Genomic DNA, 19,022 nt, shown 5'->3' on the forward strand with positions numbered 1-19,022 from the left:
CTTAGAATGAGATAGCAATATAAATGCGTCCCCCAGACTGGCCCACGCTGGGCCATTGTGTACAGGGGCTTTTACGGCTTACGCTTTCATTATAGCCTTCACGCTTTCAAATAAGGTTTATGTTAAATTGCTCCTATGATGTTGGCGTATGAGTGACATTTTCAACATATGGCGTTCAAAAGCTACCCGTTAAAGTATTACGTCATCGTGAAGCTCGTTTGCGGCCTAGCCGTGCCAAATATTTACAAATATAAAGCTCGATTCAATTGCCCATATTATTTGTTACACCTATACATTTATATACAAACGTTGATCGACTACACACGGACGTGCCGTGCGACGAGACTTGGAAAAATTAAAGAAAAACTAATTTTATTGATAAGCATTACCTGCGTTTTAAGTATAGTCTATTCGGATTTTAAAATATTGCAAAGAAAAAACACTTAAATAGGTAATTCGGCCATTTTATGATTGGTCGAAAGACCGAATCAACTGTTTTTTTTTTGTTACTTTAAGTTCCAAACGGAAAAAATATTTTTCCTAAGTTATGTTGTTATAGCTTTTTCCAAATTATCTCATTGTTTGATTTCTTGTTAATAGAAGTAAAAATCTGACCATGACCAAAATATTGTACCAATTCGTATCAACACAAAACAATTTATAGTTATAAATAAAAACACAGAAAAAGAAACCTTCTGACAAAGCAATAAAGTTTAATTTATCGTCGCCTGTCGCACGGAGTACCGCAAGGCTCTAGGCTCGGACCCGCCGCAGCCCTACTGTTCCCAGGTATATTATAATTAGAAACACAGCCAATAGTCAGCTATACATAGCGAAATATTGCCAAATTGGAATGATAAATGTATGACACGTCAAGTCTAAGGCAGGTGTTAAAAATATCGATATAAAACGTTATTGGCTATGTGCGAAGCTGGTGCTATTTCAGATTTTTAAGAATACAGTAAGCTGATAAAAAACTTGTTTGCAGGGAGGTCATCAATCTCTGCAGCTTACTGTATACAAAGAAAGACTCGCAGATTAACAAGAGTGCCCATTAGAAGACCTTATCACATTGCAATAAGAATTACTAATGGTTACCTTATTCAGATAAATGCTGTAAAGCATGCAAAGATACCATGCCTAGGACCAAACGAGTCATACATTTATGGCTCAGAGTTACAAGGGATTAAGTATTGCATCTTTGCCGACCGAGGGTCTATGGCGCTCGAAGTGAAAATAGACACAAGATACCAATATGGTTTTTAAGCTCTCGAGCAAAATTAAATTCTAAATTTCAAACCACAAAGACGCTTTTTGGCTGGCAAATTTAGAACCCTGAGACTCGAAAGTGGTGAAAACCTATCACTATCATTTTTCTGTGTTCCATTTTTACTACGTATTGCCGATAGGGGGCCCTCGACCCACCAGTGGCGACGCGTCATGCCAAGCCGATAATGTGGCTTCGATACCTGTAGGATTGCACCCAACTCCCTCCGCGGAGTCGAGTTACGGACGCTCCGCCACTGAAAACTACGCACCACGAGAGGATCAGCTCTCGGAGGGGTCTTGAACCTGATTTTGATCTTTAGAATCATTATCACTGACTTTTTCACTTTCACTTGGTGTGTTGGATGGTTCGTTGGCGGTGCTGGGCGTGCTGGACGTGCTGGACGTTTCCTTGGTGTTGGACGCGTTGGACGCATCTGTGGGGTTGGACGCGTTGGGTACGTCAAGCGGAACGTCGAGCGCGGGCGTCATGTTTGCGTTCACGATGTTTGCTATTACCTAAAAAAAGAAAAAAAAATAAAGAAAAAGAAACTCTTACGCTAATCGACCTAGTCCTTTAGTAAGATCTTTGAGGATTGATCCGTTTCGTCAAACTACGTCTTTAATATATCCGTCCTCTTCAAATAATTAAATAAATGTAGTCATTCATTTTAAATTTAGAATCCTACCTGCAAGCATTTCCGTTTTCGTGTCGTCTGTGTTTTATCTGTGGATTTTGAATGACAGCTAATTCATCTAGTGGTTTATCAATAGGTCGTTGAGGGATTGCTCTACGCTCGTACCATTCTATACACAACCTACTTTAGACCTTACCTCGGGCGTCATAGAGCTCATAGCGGTACGGAGGTTGTCGTCCAGAGAGCTGCTTAATTCATCTAGTGGTTTATCCATAGCATCGAGCCGTAGGTCGTTGAGGGATTGCTCTACGCTCGTACCATTCTATACACAACTTACTTTAGACCTTACCTCGGGCGTCATAGAGCTCATAGCAGTCCGGAGGTTGTCGGCCAGAGAGCTGCTTAATTCATCTAGTGGTTTATCCATAGCATCAAGCGGCAGGTCGTGGAGGGATTCCTCTACGCTCGTACCATTCTATACACAACTTACTTTAGACCTTACCTCGGGCGTCATAGAGCTCATAGCAGTCCGGAGGTTGTCGGCCAGAGAGCTGCTTAATTCATCTAGTGGTTTATCCATAGCATCAAGCGGCAGGTCGTGGAGGGATTGCTCTACGCTCGTACCATTCTATACACAACTTACTTTAGACCTTACCTCGGGCGTCATAGAGCTCATAGCGGTACGGAGGTTGTCGGCCAGAGAGCTGCTTAATTCATCTAGTGGTTTATCCAGAGCATCAAGCCGCAGGTCGTGGAGGGATTGCTCTACGCTCGTACCATTCTATACACAACTTACTTTAGACCTTACCTCGGGCGTCATAGAGCTCATAGCGGTACGGAGGTTGTCGGCCAGAGAGCTGCTTAATTCATCTAGTGGTTTATCCAGAGCATCAAGCCGCAGGTCGTGGAGGGATTGCTCTACGCTCGTACCATTCTATATACAACTTACTTTAGACCTTACCTCGGGCGTCATAGAGCTCATAGCGGTACGGAGGTTGTCGGCCAGAGAGCTGCTTAATTCATCTAGTGGTTTATCCATAGCATCGAGCCGTAGGTCGTGGAGGGATTGCTCTACACCGCTAGTACCGTTTACATCTGGAATTTATTGACATAGTCATATCACTATAGTCTGTATCTTTATGTATTTAAATAAAAGTAAACAATTTGTACATTTTCGGGTAGTTTATACCTGTATACAGAGTGGAAAGGCACGACGATCCTTTCCGCAAAAGGCGGGTTGTTTAGCCTAAGCTCTACATTTTCTCCATAGAAACTATGTTAATATGGGCAACCGTTTCTAAATTATGGCCTTTTAAACATCCATGCAAAAAACTACTTTGTTCTAACCCTAACAGGTGACAAGGTCAATGAACTTACTAGTAAACAATCTGCATACGACAGGAAATTGTACTAATTTGTTGCCATCCAACTATTCTTAGGTCTGCTTACAACACGGTAAGAATCGTTGCAGGATTTTCGCTTTCTTAGTGGTTCCACTTGTTCAATACTTGAATGAAGTAGTTATGTTATTCCTTAATATTAATAATACTAACCACAACATTGTTTACAACGACAGTTTAAATTGTGACATTGACAACCACTCAAAAGTTCGCAATCGTCTTATAAATATCTCTGGTTTCCTTGACTGATAAAAAGGTTTTAGTTTCATAACACGTTTCACAAACATATTTTCGAATAATTGGAAACTATCTAAAAAAAAAATGTAGGTTGTGTTTGATAGACCAAATGAATTTGCAAAAATGAAATATCTACTAAGAATACATCAAGAATAAATAGGTACTTCTTAAATACCTAACTAACAAACCTTCTTCCGTGGTAGGAAATAGACAAGACGTCTGTCATAGACGATGTCATATTCTTCAAATAAAAATACCGTTGTTAGATGCTCGTGGTTATTTAAATTTGTGGGACTGTGTAAAAGAATGTACCAAACGGAATGTGAAACTGCGGACGAAATGAGACATTAAAGGCTAATTGCTGCTTTTGACAATCTGCGGAGGAAAAATGAGGAACATTATCAAATATCTACTACAAAACTCTTCTCTTTCTTCTTCAATGAAATGACACGTGGGCAATGTGCGCGGGCTCGGGTGCGGGCTGCGGCGTACATTATAAGACACGGAGGTACATTTGAAAACCGTATGTGAAGAGAAGATAGTGTTAAATATTGGCAAAAAGTAATTATCTAAGGAAGTAATAAAATTGTTTGTAATATTTTTGCATTCATTTGATTTATTTGTCATTTATGCGTCATTCATACATCATTGCCATTCTGTCAACGATCGGAAAAAAACGTGAAGTCCCGAGCTTTCCCGACGGAGATCCTTAACCTAGCCGTCATGTGCACATGCTATAGGGTTATCAGTATCACCACAGTTAAAAAGTAGAACTTTTGGTATTTTTATTTTTTACTCAATTAACGATTCTTACCATTACCAATCTGCTCTGTATCACTTAAACGACTTAATACTTCCGGGAAGGATCGTCGTGCCTTTCCACCCTGTATAAAATACAAAACCGCCTGGATCAGTCACTGAACGACCTGACTTTAATCTATTTGGTCATGTAATGTTTTCATCTACCCTCAACTGGCTTATGGAGCCATTTGAGCGCAGATTTAGTTTACTTTTATTTATGATTCGGTCAAATTGTGTTTTTTGAAAAACTAATTATAGCCAGCATTCTATGAATGTAGTATGATACCTTTGGGTATGGTGCTTTACGCAGGCTAGCGTCCCGTCCCCTCCCCCTGACGCAACCCCCCCCTTTTAGCATAAATATGTCCCGGTTGGGAGTTTTTTTTGTTTTTTGGGGAAAGTATACAATATAGGAAAAAAGTGTCAATGAAAGAAATGTTCCCTATTAAATTCTAAACAAAAAAGGTTATATTAATTTTTTTGATATGACGCACCATATTCATTTTATGGCTAGATGAACTTCGACAAAATTTAACTGTTGAAAAACTTGCAGAAGATCAATATAACATAGTACGTGATAGTACTAAAAGAAATCATACAGGACAATAACCTTGCAAGCTTATTTTCCGTATAAGATTTTTTTCAGTACTATCACGTACTAACTTATAATGAACTTCAACAAGTTAATACATGAATATGGTGAGTCTTACTAAAAAGTTGTATATAACCTTTTTTGTTTAAAATTTATTAAGGATTATTTCTTACCTTGACACTTATTTCCTAACTCTAATACTTTTCTCAAAAATAAAAAAAAACCGTAAACCGGGACATATTTCATGCTAAAAGGGGGGGTTGCGTCAGGGGGAGGGGGAGGGACGCTAGTGTGCGTAAAGCACCATACCCAAAGGTATCATACTACATTCATAGAATGCTGGCTATAATTAGTTTTTCTTGCCCATACATTAGAACATAATTTAACCGAATCATTAAATACCTAAGTTATGTTAAGTTAGTTTTACTCATTCTTAGGTTTATTTTAGTTCATAATTTGTATGTTTAATCTATTGTAATCTAAAGGTTTTTAATATAATAATAATAATAATGAACAATTTCAATGTGAACGGGTTCCAGCAGGCGTTCTACATGACATTAAAGCTCTCCAAGGGGCCTCTACGTGTTGGATCTATATCCCCACGCAAGCCTATCAAAAGATCGGGATCTATAGGCCCGTGAAACCCAAAATAAACAATATAATTTATTCCAATACCTAAAGATACATAGATAGGTTACCAACTGAAGGTGTAGTTTTATTTGTAAAAATGCGAACAGCACGACTGACAATGAGTGTATTCTATACCATTTTACGCTATAACAGCCGGTCCAGCCAGGTGTTTAATTGTTGTAAGTATTATAAACTAGCGATTTGCACGGCTTTTCACGGGTAGTTCAACCAATTTACACAAAACCTTAACAAATTATACACCAAAATCTTCCTCAAGAATCACTCTATTGATTGCATGAAAATTCGTTCAGCAGTTTTTGAGCTTATCGCGAACATACAGACAGACAGATGTCGCGGGGGACTTTGTTTTATATTTTTGTTTTATGTATTGATAAGAGTCAAAATATGAAGAAGAAATCATGAAAAATAAGATTTTCGTTAAACGCTAAACTAAACGTACAGTACCCTTCCTCTACATTGCATACCATGCCTTACATTCACTACAGCATGTATTCAATAAAATAAAAAAACTAAGTTACCATCCCCCTTATCTTGATAGCGCCACGCATCGAATTCCTTCTTAAACGCAGCACTCGCAAACGCGTCTTTCTCGAACGCGTCGTTAGCGAACGCGTCCGACTTGGCGAACGCGTCGTTAGCGAACGCGTCTGATTTGGCGAACGCGTCGGTGTTGGCGAACGGGTCGATCGGGGCGCCGAACGCGTCGGCCGAGAACTGCGCCCAGCCCTCGCCCGCCATGTTGGATTCCTCGAACGAGCTTTCCCATGCTGGAAGAGAAATTGAATATTATATACACTACGGTGCGACATGAATCCGTACACGGCGGGAAGAAGTTGATATCTGGCAGGAAAAAATTGAAGAAATTTGAACCTTATGTCATTTTATTTTAAGTTCAAATTCCTTCGGTACAATATCTCGAGTTATCAACTTCTTCCCGCCCTGTACGGAAATAGTATAAGTAAAATGAGGGCGCCACTTTCTACGCAACTGGCACATTTTTGACGTGAAATGATTAAACATGGCAACATTTTAGTACGGATTTTTTTAGTTTAATTTTATTTAATTTCTATTATTTTATGGCGCACTATATCGCTGTCCCAATATTACAGGGTTCTATGTTACATTTTCAAGATAGTTGAAATTCGACTTGATGTCACTATAATAATGTTCAAATTTCAATTCGATAAAAGTGAAACATAGAACCCTGTAATATAGGGCCAGCGATATATGTAAACGGTTTTTTTTTATCATACTGAAAACGCAAGGGTTTGATGTATTATATTTCAGTGACACAATTACGTTGTTTTTGTGTTTGCACACCGTCCGTCTACCGTATCTCTGTCCCTTTCCCTCCCGTACTGTATACTCACGGCTAACAGGAGCAATGACGTCATGCACGGTGGCTCTCGCCTCGCTGTCGTCGTCGTCCGTTTCCCCCGCGTCGTCTGCCCTATCTCTGTCCCCTTCCCTCCCGCACTGTATACTCACGGCTGACAGGAGCAAGGACGTCGTGCACGGTGGCTCTCGCCTCGCCGTCGTCGTCGTCCTTTTCCCCCGCGTCGTCTACCCTATCTCTGTCCCCTTCCCTCCCGCACTGTATACTCACGGCTAACAGGAGCAAGGACGTCGTCGTCCTTTTCCCCCGCGTCGTCTACCCTATCTCTGTCCCCTTCCCTCCCGCACTGTATACTCACGGCTAACAGGAGCAAGGACGTCGTGCACGGTGGCTCTCGCCTCGCCGTCGTCGTCGTCCTTTTCCCCCGCGTCGTCTTCCCTATCTCTGTCTCTTTCCTCCTCCGCTTCGCCTTCTGGCGCGTCGTCCCACATGTCTGATTGGCTGCAGAATATAAAGTTAGGTTAATTAAACTGAATTCGTAATTCAAGACCAAAAAAGTAAGTGAATGTTGCCACTGCAATAATTTGTTAGTAAAATAGTAAATTCCTTTAAATAAACACGCTAAGATAATTTATTTATTGGTAATTTTACTCCTACAATTTAAAAAAGTACTTATATTTACTTATTTTTACATAAATACAAGACGCGCTAGTAAAAAGTGGCAAGATGGTCCTACTTTTTTTGATCTTGAATTACGATTTTCAGTTTAGGACTTCACCGATTTTACATTACATTGTATACACATTTACATTACACATACACACATTTATTTATTTAACCTTTTCATGGGTGGCGTTGCGGTGGTGTTGTGGGTGGGTCAATACAAAATTGTATGTCACATTGTTTTACATAAAGCTAGAGTTAGACCAAGAAAAGTCTGCAGCGATTTTCATAGTTTTGATTTTCATTTTGCTAGTGTTATTTAAATGTCATAACGTGACGAAGATGTTATAGAATATTGACGCTTAAAATAACATTTGCACTGCGTGGGCTATCAAAATCGCTGCAAGTCTGCAGCGATCTCTTGGTGTAATTCTAGAACATTAATATATTTGTGTAACAAATCAACTAAGAAACTATACTTACTCGCACATGCGCTGGTTGGACAGCTCCAAAAACTTATTCATGTTGGCCGACGACGCAACCTAAAAAAAAAAACAATTTAAAACACACTCGATCAAAATAAAACAGTTGAAACTCTTCACATTTTACCCACACCAGAGACTAATAACGCTAGACCGCCAATCCCCTTGACCAGCGCCATAGAGAAATATTGTAAGAATAGAGTGCTCACTCCATACATCAGGTTTGGTACCAAAAAGACTATCTTTTTCGCAGTCGACATCTAGCGTCGAGTAGCGGAATTATCAGTACCGCTACTTGATACTAGAATTCTCTAGTGTCGCGACTCACGAAAATTGTATTGAACAACAATTTACAACCTAAAGCAGGAGCTGAAAATAGAGTTCCGGTTAATTCGGTTATAATATTCGCTGAAAATTGTCGAGCATTAGACTTTTTGGTCGTTGCGTTGATTCTCATGTAGCAGTACTGATAATTCCGCTACTCGATGATAGATGTTGACTACCAAAATAATAGTCGTTTTGGTACTAAAACTGATGTATGGAGTTAGCCCTCTATGTATTTTTTTTCTCTATCCTCGCGCTTATTTATCAGTACTGCTACTTGACACTAGATGTCGCGACGAACGAAAAGTGTAAGCTCAACAATTTCCAGCTAATACGAGTATTAAAACCAGAACCATAGATAAATATAGTAATACAAGAGTGCTCACTCCGTACATCAGTTTTGGTCCCAGAAATATTAGTATTTCCATAGCAACTTTCATAGTCGACATCTAGCATCGAGTAGCGGAATTATCAGTACTTTAAGTAGTAGTAGTAGTACTGTCAAGTGACAATGGATGTAGCACCGACCGGAACCTCTAATCTCAACAACATAAGAGTTTCCGGTCGGTGCTACACTCTTGTGTGAGCACTCGTCTTACTTACTCTATACCAGAACTCTATTTTCAGCTCCGCTTGTAATATTAGTTGTAAATTGTTGTGCAATACACGCGCTGGGATTAGCAGTCTAGCCTATGTCCAATAGCCCACACACGTACCTCACTCAAATCTTCATCGGTCGCGAAGTCGCTGTACTGAAGGGAAATAGAGAAGAATAAGTTCCATGTTCAATTCAATACAAGATTATTAAGAAGCTTAGGGCCCCCCCCACATCTATCGTCTTACGAGCGTCGGCGTCTGGTCAGCGCTATGGAAAAAGACGTCGCTGCGCAGTTGCGTCGACGTTGCGTCGAGCAGCGGCCATAGAGTTGTAGACGCCGACGCTCGAAAGACGCTAGATGTGGGGGGGGGCCTTAGGGCCACTTGCACCATTCACAACCCGGGGTTAACCGGTTAAACCTGGTGTTACCATGGTTACCAGTGCCTACAATTAGACACTGGGTTTAACCGGTTAACCCTGGATTAGTAGAATGGTGCAATTGACGCTTAGTCAGTAGAAAAAAACGGCAATTTAAAAATGTAGGAGTTGTCTTCCGATTTTTTCTATTTACAAATATAATATATAGATTTACAAATTTGAATTTCGGGCCTTTTTCTACTGACAAAGTGGATGTATTTGAATATAGTATAAGTTTTTTGAGAATAAACAGCCAAGAATAGTTTTTATGCCAGAAAAGATAGTTTTAATAAGGCCAGCAACCCTTCTAGCTATGTGAAGTTAAAATGATAAAAAGTGGATACAGATAGACAAGAAACTAATTTACCAGGCGTCTCTGGTAATAGGTCGTCTTTAATATTATACTTTTTAGGGTTCCGTACCCAAAGGGCAAAAACGGGACCGTATTACTAAGACTCCGCTGCCCGTCTGTCCGTCACCAGGCTGTAACTCGAGTCCGTGACAGTTGAAATTTTCACAGATGATCTATTTCTGTTGCCGCTATAATAACAAATACTAAAAACAAAATAATATAAATATTTAAGTTCCCTCCCATACAACAAACTTGATTTTTTGTCGTTTTTTGCGTAATGGTACGGAACCCTGTGCGCGAGTCCGACTCGCACTTAGCCGGTTTTTATATTAAGCACAATTATTTATTCGTTATATTCGCCTTATTTTACTTACATTAGTATTACTCACATTAGAGAGATTGTACAGACGAGTCTCCACCTCGACCATGCCCTCCGGCTGAAACAAAAGCTTATATGTGACGTTCCACGGCAAAAGGTACCTTATGGCGGCTGGCGCTTACGTCGCATAGCGCCGCAATAATATTGGAGCGGCGTTAATAATAGCGTAAGCGCCAACCTCCATAAGGTACCTTAAGCCGTGGGACGTCACATATATAAACTTCATGAACTAACCCATGCATATTAGGGATGTACCGACTAGTCGCCGACTACTTGTAGTAGTAAAATAGGTGTTGCTTTTCACCTATTGTATCCAAATTCCTATTTAGGGTGCTTAAAAACTTATGTTCGAATTATTGACCGCTTGGTCGCTTTCTTATCCGATTGTCCGGTTATCCTATGAAATATAGCCTTAGGAATTTGTTATTTATGTATTTTAGCGTTACTATTCATAAATAATATGACGAATAGCGCGACGAAAGGGGTAAAACGTTTGCATCTGAACCGAACATAGACGAAACTAATGATCCGGCCGACTAGTCGGCCGACTAATTGGCCATCCGAGCGCCGATTAGTCGGCTAGTCGGCCAAATCAATTGTCGGTACATCACTAATGCATATATATTATAGATAGGAAGGCTATATATAGAATAGAAGGCTAAAAAATAAGTGCATTCCCGTTGCCAGGGTGGTTTTGGGATTATACTGAGTAACTTTTTACTTTTCCCTGGCAACGGAAATGCAAAAATAAGTATTTTTTAGCCACCCTATATAATATAAATAATTATCCATACCCTCTGAGTTGGAAGGTCAGATGGCAGTCGCTTTCGTAAAAACTAGTGCCTACGTCAATTCTTTGGATTAGTTGTCAAGCGGACCCTAGCCTCCCATGAGCCGCGGCAAAATGCCGGGATAACGCGAGGTAGACACAGTCCGTTTTATAACACATTCAGGGCCAAGAGCCCGACAGTCGGGTACACTGTTCGTAACGACGACGCGCTACATACGGCGAAAACGTGACTACGCGCTACGAGCGTAACCTGTAGCACTTAGTAGCAATGAATGTCTTAAGTCAGTTAGGATGGTATTCCACCTGTCCAATGTCATTGCGTCTCACTCTCTCATTAAGCAAAATGTGAGACGCAAATACACATTGAACCAAGAAATTGGACAGATGGAATACCATACCACAATTTAAAACTTACCTCGACTTCATACGTGTTGTCAGAGGGGTAGTAGCCGCCCTGGAATGGAAAAAAAATATTTCGTGTCAGTATTTAACTTTGGAAACTAAGGCTCATATATGGTGGAAATATTCGCAGTATTGGGTAAAGTCTTGGTAGCTCAGATGGAAGTGCACCGGACTAGCGATCCGATGATCGCAGGTTCAAGTCCCACACAGTGAATTTTTCCACTTTTAATTAAAAAATTATATTAGTTTACTTTTGATACTTGTATATATTCTTAATGTATCGCAGGACAAATGTGTCGCTTAACTTCAAACTCTGATAAATCCATTCGACCATTTAGGAAATATACCAAAATCGCAAAATCTGACAGTTGGATTTACCCGAGTTTGATGTTATGCAACTCAAATTAACGTTTTGACATCATGAGCAACATGAATCATTAATGTATGTCAGTATTGTATACGTACCAGTGGCGTATCAAGTTGTTTAATAAGCGATTCTATGGAAGACGCCGCCAATCGTTCCGCGGCCGGAGTCCTTTCCTCTAGCGTGGGAGCGATCGTCCGCAGTAGCCGCACCACGTGGCCCATGTAGCCGGCTCGGGGCTGCTCGCCGTACCCCTTGTCAGTATTGTATACGTACCAGAGGCGTATCAAGTTGTTTAATAAGCAATTCTATGGAAGACGCCGCCCATCCTTCCGCGGCCGGAATCCGTTCCTCTAGCGTGGGAGCGATCGTCCGCAGTAGCCGCACCACGTGGCCCATGTAGCCGGCTCGGGGCTGCTCGGCGTACCCCTTGTCAGTATTGTATACGTACCAGTGGCGTATCGAGTTGTTTAATAAGCAATTCTATGGAAGACGCCGCCCATCGTTCCGCGGCCGGAATCCGTTCCTCTAGCGTGGGAGCGATCGTCCGCAGTAGCCGCACCACGTGGCCCATGTAGCCGGCTCGGGGCTGCTCGCCGTACCCCTTGTCAGTATTGTATACGTACCAGTGGCGTATCAAGTTGTTTAATAAGCTATTCTATGGAAGACGCCGCCCATCCTTCCGCGGCCGGAATCCGTTCCTCTAGCGTGGGAGCGATCGTCCGCAGTAGCCGCACCACGTGGCCCATGTAGCCGGCTCGGGGCTGCTCGGCGTACCCCTTGTCAGTATTGTATACGTACCAGTGGCGTATCGAGTTGTTTAATAAGCAATTCTATGGAAGACGCCGCCCATCGTTCCGCGGCCGGAATCCGTTCCTCTAGCGTGGGAGCGATCGTCCGCAGTAGCCGCACCACGTGGCCCATGTAGCCGGCTCGGGGCTGCTCGCCGTACCCCTTGTCAGTATTGTATACGTACCAGTGGCGTATCAAGTTGTTTAATAAGCGATTCTATGGAAGACGCCGCCCATCGCTCCGCGGCCGGAGTCCGTTCCTCTAGCGTGGGAGCGATCGTCCGCAGTAGCCGCACCACGTGGCCCATGTAGCCGGCTCGGGGCTGCTCGCCGTACCCCTTGTCAGTATTGTACACGTACCAGTGGCGTATCAAGTTGTTTAATAAGCGATTCTATGGAAGACGCCGCCCATCGTTCCGCGGCCGGAGTCCGTTCCTCTAGCGTGGGAGCGATCGTCCGCAGTAGCCGCACCACGTGGCCCATGTAGCCGGCTCGGGGCTGCTCGCCGTACCCCTTGTCAGTATTGTACACGTACCAGTGGCGTATCAAGTTGTTTAATAAGCGATTCTATGGAAGACGCCGCCCATCGTTCCGCGGCCGGAGTCCGTTCCTCTAGCGTGGGAGCGATCGTCCGCAGTAGCCGCACCACGTGGCCCATGTAGCCGGCTCGGGGCTGCTCGCAGTACCCCTTGTCAGTATTGTACACGTACCAGTGGCGTATCAAGTTAACATCCAATGACGCCCCCCTACCTCTATGAAAAGTTAACTTTTTCACAACGCCATATTAGGGGAGCCATACGTCTTCTTTGCCCTAGACATTGCACCGCAGCATTTCGTGGCAGTTTTAAATACTCTGCCACGAAGTGCTGGAACAATATACCTCCACCTATAAGGAACTCGCCATCAATTGGTTCATTTAAATGTAAATTCAAAAAACACATTTTATTCTTACAAAAAATATAATTATTGGGTATATATACTCCTATTACTACTGTGACATCCCTACTAGAACGAACGCCTGCTAAATAATTTATTTCACCTTGTATGCCAGATAAACCAAACCAAATGAATGACTGTTTAGGTACCGTAGGTTGTTATTTTAGTTTTACTTTAGTTTTTAATTGAATAATAATTAGAGCTTTAATAAATTTACTTGAAATTTTTTACACTTATATAAAATTTGTACTTTAGCATATAGTTGCGCTCTCTCGTAAGGGTTTCCACGGAAGACCAGCGTCGAGATCTTTAGATGGTATCTTGACATTACGCTGAGTGGAGACCTTTTCAGTGACGTTTAATAATAAATTAGTTCTGTTGTCTCATGTAATACCTAAATTTAAGCGTTTTCTGAATAAATTTCTTCTATTCTATTCTATTCTATAAGTTGTTTAATAAGCGATTCTATGGAAGACGCCGCCCATCGTTCCGCGGCCGGAGTCCGTTCCTCTAGCGTGGGAGCGATCGTCCGCAGTTGCCGCACCACGTGGCCCATGTAGCCGGCTCGGGGCTGCTCGCAGTACCCCTTGTCAGTATTGTACACGTACCAGTGGCGTATCAAGTTGTTTAATAAGCGATTCTATGGAAGACGCCGCCCATCGTTCCGCGGCCGGAGTCCGTTCCTCTAGCGTGGGAGCGATAGTCCGCAGTAGCCGCACCACGTGGCCCATGTAGCCGGCTCGGGGCTGCTCGCCGTACCCCTTGTCAGTATTGTACACGTACCAGTGGCGTATCAAGTTGTTTAATAAGCGATTCTATGGAAGACGCCGCCCATCGTTCCGCGGCCGGAGTCCGTTCCTCTAGCGTGGGAGCGATCGTCCGCAGTTGCCGCACCACGTGGCCCATGTAGCCGGCTCGGGGCTGCTCGCAGTACCCCTTGTCAGTATTGTACACGTACCAGTGGCGTATCAAGTTGTTTAATAAGCGATTCTATGGAAGACGCCGCCCATCGTTCCGCGGCCGGAGTCCGTTCCTCTAGCGTGGGAGCGATCGTCCGCAGTTGCCGCACCACGTGGCCCATGTAGCCGGCTCGGGGCTGCTCGCCGTACCCCTTGTCAGTATTGTATACGTACCAGAGGCGTATCGAGTTGTTTAATAAGCGATTCTATGGAAGACGCCGCCCATCGTTCCGCGGCCGGAGTCCGTTCCTCTAGCGTGGGAGCGATCGTCCGCAGTAGCCGCACCACGTGGCCCATGTAGCCGGCTCGGGGACTGCTCGCCGTACCCCTGTACGAAAATATAATTCAATAAGTAAGCCATAAAAGTTACTTTATGTTACTGTTGCCCCACAAAAATTAACTGCGCGGTGATACACATTTTAGTATATAATATCTGGGAGCCCGAGTTTTGCTCGGAAAACATATAAAAGGACAAAAATGCGCGTTTTTCCGGAGATAAGACCTAGCTAGATCGATTTTTCACCCCCGAAAACCACCATATAGCAAATTTCATCGAAATCGTTAGAGCCGTTTCCGAGATCCCCAAAATATACATAAACAAGAATTGCTCGTTTAAAGGTATCAGATATAAGCCCCTGAGAACCCTACGTACCATACAAAGGGTTCTCAGGGGTGTAACACAGAAGACCATGCGTTACCGAAGACTGACACACCATTACAATATTGCCGGCGTCAGAGGGCGCGCGGGAAGACTTAACCCACCAATATACATATATACATACAGGGTGTCCCAGAACTCGACGTCAAGCCGTAAACGGATGATAGACCAAGTCATAACAGTTACCATAAAAATACAAAAAAAATCCAACTCATGTTCTTTAAAAATTATGGTCACTTTAAAAATTCACTAAAAAATCCACACCCTGTAATTATTCAAGATTACACAATAATAAAAAAATTAGAATAAATTATGGAATTTGTAGTAACAAGAGTTAAAGAACCATTACAGGGTGTGGATTTTTTAGTGAATTTTTAAAGTGACCATAATTTTTAAAGAACATGAGTTGGATTTTTTTTTTGTATTTTTATGATAACTGTTATGACTTGGTCTATCATCCGTTTACGGCTTGACGTCGAATTCTGGGACACCCTGTATAACACCTTTAATCCATTTGAAATTCCATTCTAATCAATCGATTTCGAACCGTAATTCTTATTGAAGAAATGCGTTTTTGTTTTGATAATTGCAAGTAATCACGGCTATGAACTTAAAGATTAAGACGCGTTTTAAGTATTTTATATAAAGTCTTCTTCCTCGCGTTATCCCGGCATTTTGCCACGGCTCACATAGGAGCCTGGGGTCCACTTGACAAGTAATCCCATGATGTGACGTAGGCACTAGTTTTTACAAAAGCGACTGCCATCTGATCTTCCAACCCAGAGGGGAAACTAGGCCTTATTGGGATTAGTCCGGTTTCTCACGATGTTTTCCTTCACCGAAAAGCGACTAGTAAATATCAAATGATATTTCGTACATAAGCTCCGAAAAACTGATTGGTACGAGCCGGGGCTTGAACCCGCGACCTCCGGATTGCAAGTCGCACGCTCTTACCGCTAGGCCACCAGCGCTTCAAGTATTTTATATAAAGTATAAACGTTTTTATTTTATTACATTAACATCCTATTACCGTCTCGAATGCCTTATAACGGACACAAAGTTTAATCAAATTGTAGATAAGTTACCTGTTCGTTTCATTTTCTTCATAAATATCCATTAGTCTGTTGAATAAGTCGCACTCGTCCAATATCTGTAACAATAGAATAGAATAGAATAGAACAGAAATAATTTTATTCGTGAGCACAAACACAAAATAAAAACTTATACTGAACAGAAATAGCTCACAGATGTAGTCATGTAGTGCATAATAGGGTATTATACTGTATTTAAAATAAATTATTTCACCCCATGCATGAAATAAAGCACCAGATAATTATTAGAAAAACAGAGATAGGAGTTATTTTTAAACACAAGTTCTATTTAATAAATCGAATAGAAATATAAAAAGTAGGCAAGTTGACCGTGACGTCACGATGTAATGCTTCATATAAATTCCATATTAGCAAATCGTTTTGATAGTTCTAAAAAAGTAACTGATTTGACTAGTAGGAATATACCCTATTATTTTCCATAAGGTGCTGTTTCCATATAGCTTCAATTTGAAATCAACCTTATCGACAGCCGACAATGTGGTAGCTTTTGATTGAAAACGTCACATTTAGTTTTTGAAAAGTTCAAATTAGATTAAAACAGAGTGTACATTGTAATAGGGAATATTAGGCAAAGCTTTGCGTAGGTGGCACCACTGGCACATACAGTAAACAAACCTCATTGACATCATCAATGACACATCATGCGTCACTACGTCAATCACATGGCCTACCGGTTTCTGCCCCTCTATCACTCTTGCTTATTCGATCGATAGAGAGTCAGATAAAGAAATTTCGATTTTAGCGTTTCGCGGTAGGCCGCCTGTAAACGAACCGCCTTGGTGCATCAATGTCATACTGAAAACTTGTCAAAAAACAGTCTAAGTATGTTTATGGTTTACAAAACAAATTAGTGCTGCTCTCTGGCGGCAGAACATTGCAGTAATACTCCCTATAGGGCCTTACTGAAAACCAGCGCCGTGTCTTATGGCTCCTCTACACGATGGGCCAGTGCCGGCCACTCCAAAGGACGCAGCCATGCAGTAGAATAAGATAGCAATATCACTTGCTCCCTTTAACGCATAAATGCGTGTCAAGCGGACCCCAGGCTCTCATGAGCCGTGGCGAAATGCCGGGATAACGCGAGGAAGAAGCTGTTCCTAATGTATATTTTTTTTACGCCAAATAAATATTTTCTATTTTTATAATCCAGCCACTTTTAACATCTTTGTGCATCGGATAGGACCAAATGGCGGGAAAGAGGGGAGGCCTTTGCCCAGCAGTGGGACACTCTTATAGGCTAATAAAAAAAACAACGGGTTGCACTCCGGGAGTGCCGGCAAAAGTGAAAACTCAATGACATTGTAACTCAAAATATTAATAACAGCGCCATCAAAATGTCTGCAGCACTTTGTACAATTGAGGTTAACGCCATCTAGCGTTATTTCGTCGCATTACTTGAAACCCCCAAGCACATCACTGTTAACTGTTAGTACTCGAGATATATTCAGAGTCAGTCAGTTAGAGGGAAACTCACTAGATGGCATTTAAATCAATAAAGAAAATCCAATGACATTGTAACAATGTCCGTCACACGTGACGTCACGTCTTAAGTGTTAAGGCGTGTCTCCATATTGCGCGGCAAACTCTCGAAACTATCCATTGCGCGCGGCTGCCTCGCGAGCCAATGTTCGATAGTTTGCCGCGCAATATGGAGACACGCCTTTACGCTCTCGCGAGTGCAAAGCGCCGCTAAAGAAGTTTTCACTTCAAAAATTCTATAAATACTTACGTGTCGGGCGTACTGCGTCCTGTAAGCGCGGTTGGTGAGCGCGTTCCGGACCATGACCATGACCTGCGCGTGGAGGAAGTTGTTGTGCGGGTGCGCGAAGAACATGTCAATAAGAACGCCCGGGGTACCTGCCAATGGTGGTTCGTAAGTGTAAGGCCTGAGTGGACGCTCGAGCGGAGCGTTCGGCGGGGAGGGTAGCGTAGCGTCGGGGTCACAGCTCTCACAAGTGATTTGAGCAGCGTGCACTAAGGCCGCTTCTATACGTTTCCATTTGTTTAACATGCACGCCGCACGTTCCGCCCCGCTGCACGCTCAACTCGAGCCTTACACTAAGGCCCCCCCCCCCCCCCCACATCTAGCGTCTTTCGAGCGTCGACGTCTACAACTGTATGGCCGCGCTCGACGCAACGTCGACGCAACTGCGCAGCGACGTCATTTTCCATAGCGCTGACCAGACGCCGACAGACGCCGACGCTCGAAAGACGCTAGATTTGGGGGGCCCTAAGGCCTGAGTGGACGCTCGAGTGGAGCGTTCGGCGGGGCGTGCAGCGTGGCGTCGGGCTCACAAGTGATGTGAGCAGCGTGCACTAAGGCAGCTCCTATACGTTTGCATTTGTTTAACATGCACGCCGCCCGCCCCTCCCCGCTGCACGCCCAACTCGAGCGTCCACTCAGGCCTTACACAGAGTTTTTTGTTGGTAGATTTGATTATAAATACTTTTTTATATAGGGACAAAAATATATACATATAACACCGTATAAGATAAATAGATTCTAAAAAAAAGTGCCTCCGAAAATCAAGAAAAATTTATGCTCGAAAAGATGACACCATTTGATATTTAACTATTTTAACACATACCAGTGAAAGAACAAGGATCAAAGTCAAATGGCGTTCTAAAAGTTTTAATCCTGTGTCGAAAGATGGCTGTAAATTTACTGTGACTACAGAATTTACTTTGACAATACGCCTCTATACTAAATTCTCTTTGATAGGGACTATCTTGACATAATATTATCAATCTACTCGAAGCTTACTCAGTTATCAAAACCAAGCAAGAATACAATAGGCTACCGTAAAGGCCCGTCTCCATATTGCGCGGCAAGCTATCGAACATTGGCTCGCGCGGCAACCGCGCGCAGTGGAT

The 19,022-nt window shown here is 42.6% G+C and overlaps 1 protein-coding gene across 1 annotated transcript in view; it reads right to left on the reverse strand.

Moving 5' to 3' along the window:
* LOC134668303 (uncharacterized) overlaps positions 1-19,022 on the reverse strand; it is a 29,362-nt gene continuing 10,340 nt past the window's right edge. The window contains exons 12-28 of the mRNA XM_063525786.1: positions 17,878-18,005; positions 16,122-16,186; positions 14,553-14,706; positions 14,028-14,180; positions 13,019-13,171; positions 12,669-12,821; positions 12,144-12,296; positions 11,794-11,946; positions 11,342-11,380; positions 10,132-10,194; positions 9,107-9,142; positions 8,068-8,126; positions 7,280-7,422; positions 7,074-7,193; positions 6,104-6,352; positions 2,866-2,999; positions 1-1,785 (exon numbers count right to left, since the gene is read on the reverse strand). Of these exons, the coding sequence (XP_063381856.1) occupies positions 1,549-1,785; positions 2,866-2,999; positions 6,104-6,352; positions 7,074-7,193; positions 7,280-7,422; positions 8,068-8,126; positions 9,107-9,142; positions 10,132-10,194; positions 11,342-11,380; positions 11,794-11,946; positions 12,144-12,296; positions 12,669-12,821; positions 13,019-13,171; positions 14,028-14,180; positions 14,553-14,706; positions 16,122-16,186; positions 17,878-18,005 (2,192 nt within the window). The 3' untranslated portion in view covers positions 1-1,548. The remainder of the gene's footprint in view (positions 1,786-2,865; positions 3,000-6,103; positions 6,353-7,073; positions 7,194-7,279; positions 7,423-8,067; positions 8,127-9,106; positions 9,143-10,131; positions 10,195-11,341; positions 11,381-11,793; positions 11,947-12,143; positions 12,297-12,668; positions 12,822-13,018; positions 13,172-14,027; positions 14,181-14,552; positions 14,707-16,121; positions 16,187-17,877; positions 18,006-19,022) is intronic.

Source organism: Cydia fagiglandana, chromosome 10 (genome assembly GCF_963556715.1).
Source record: "Cydia fagiglandana chromosome 10, ilCydFagi1.1, whole genome shotgun sequence".
NCBI lineage: Eukaryota > Metazoa > Arthropoda > Insecta > Lepidoptera > Tortricidae > Cydia > Cydia fagiglandana.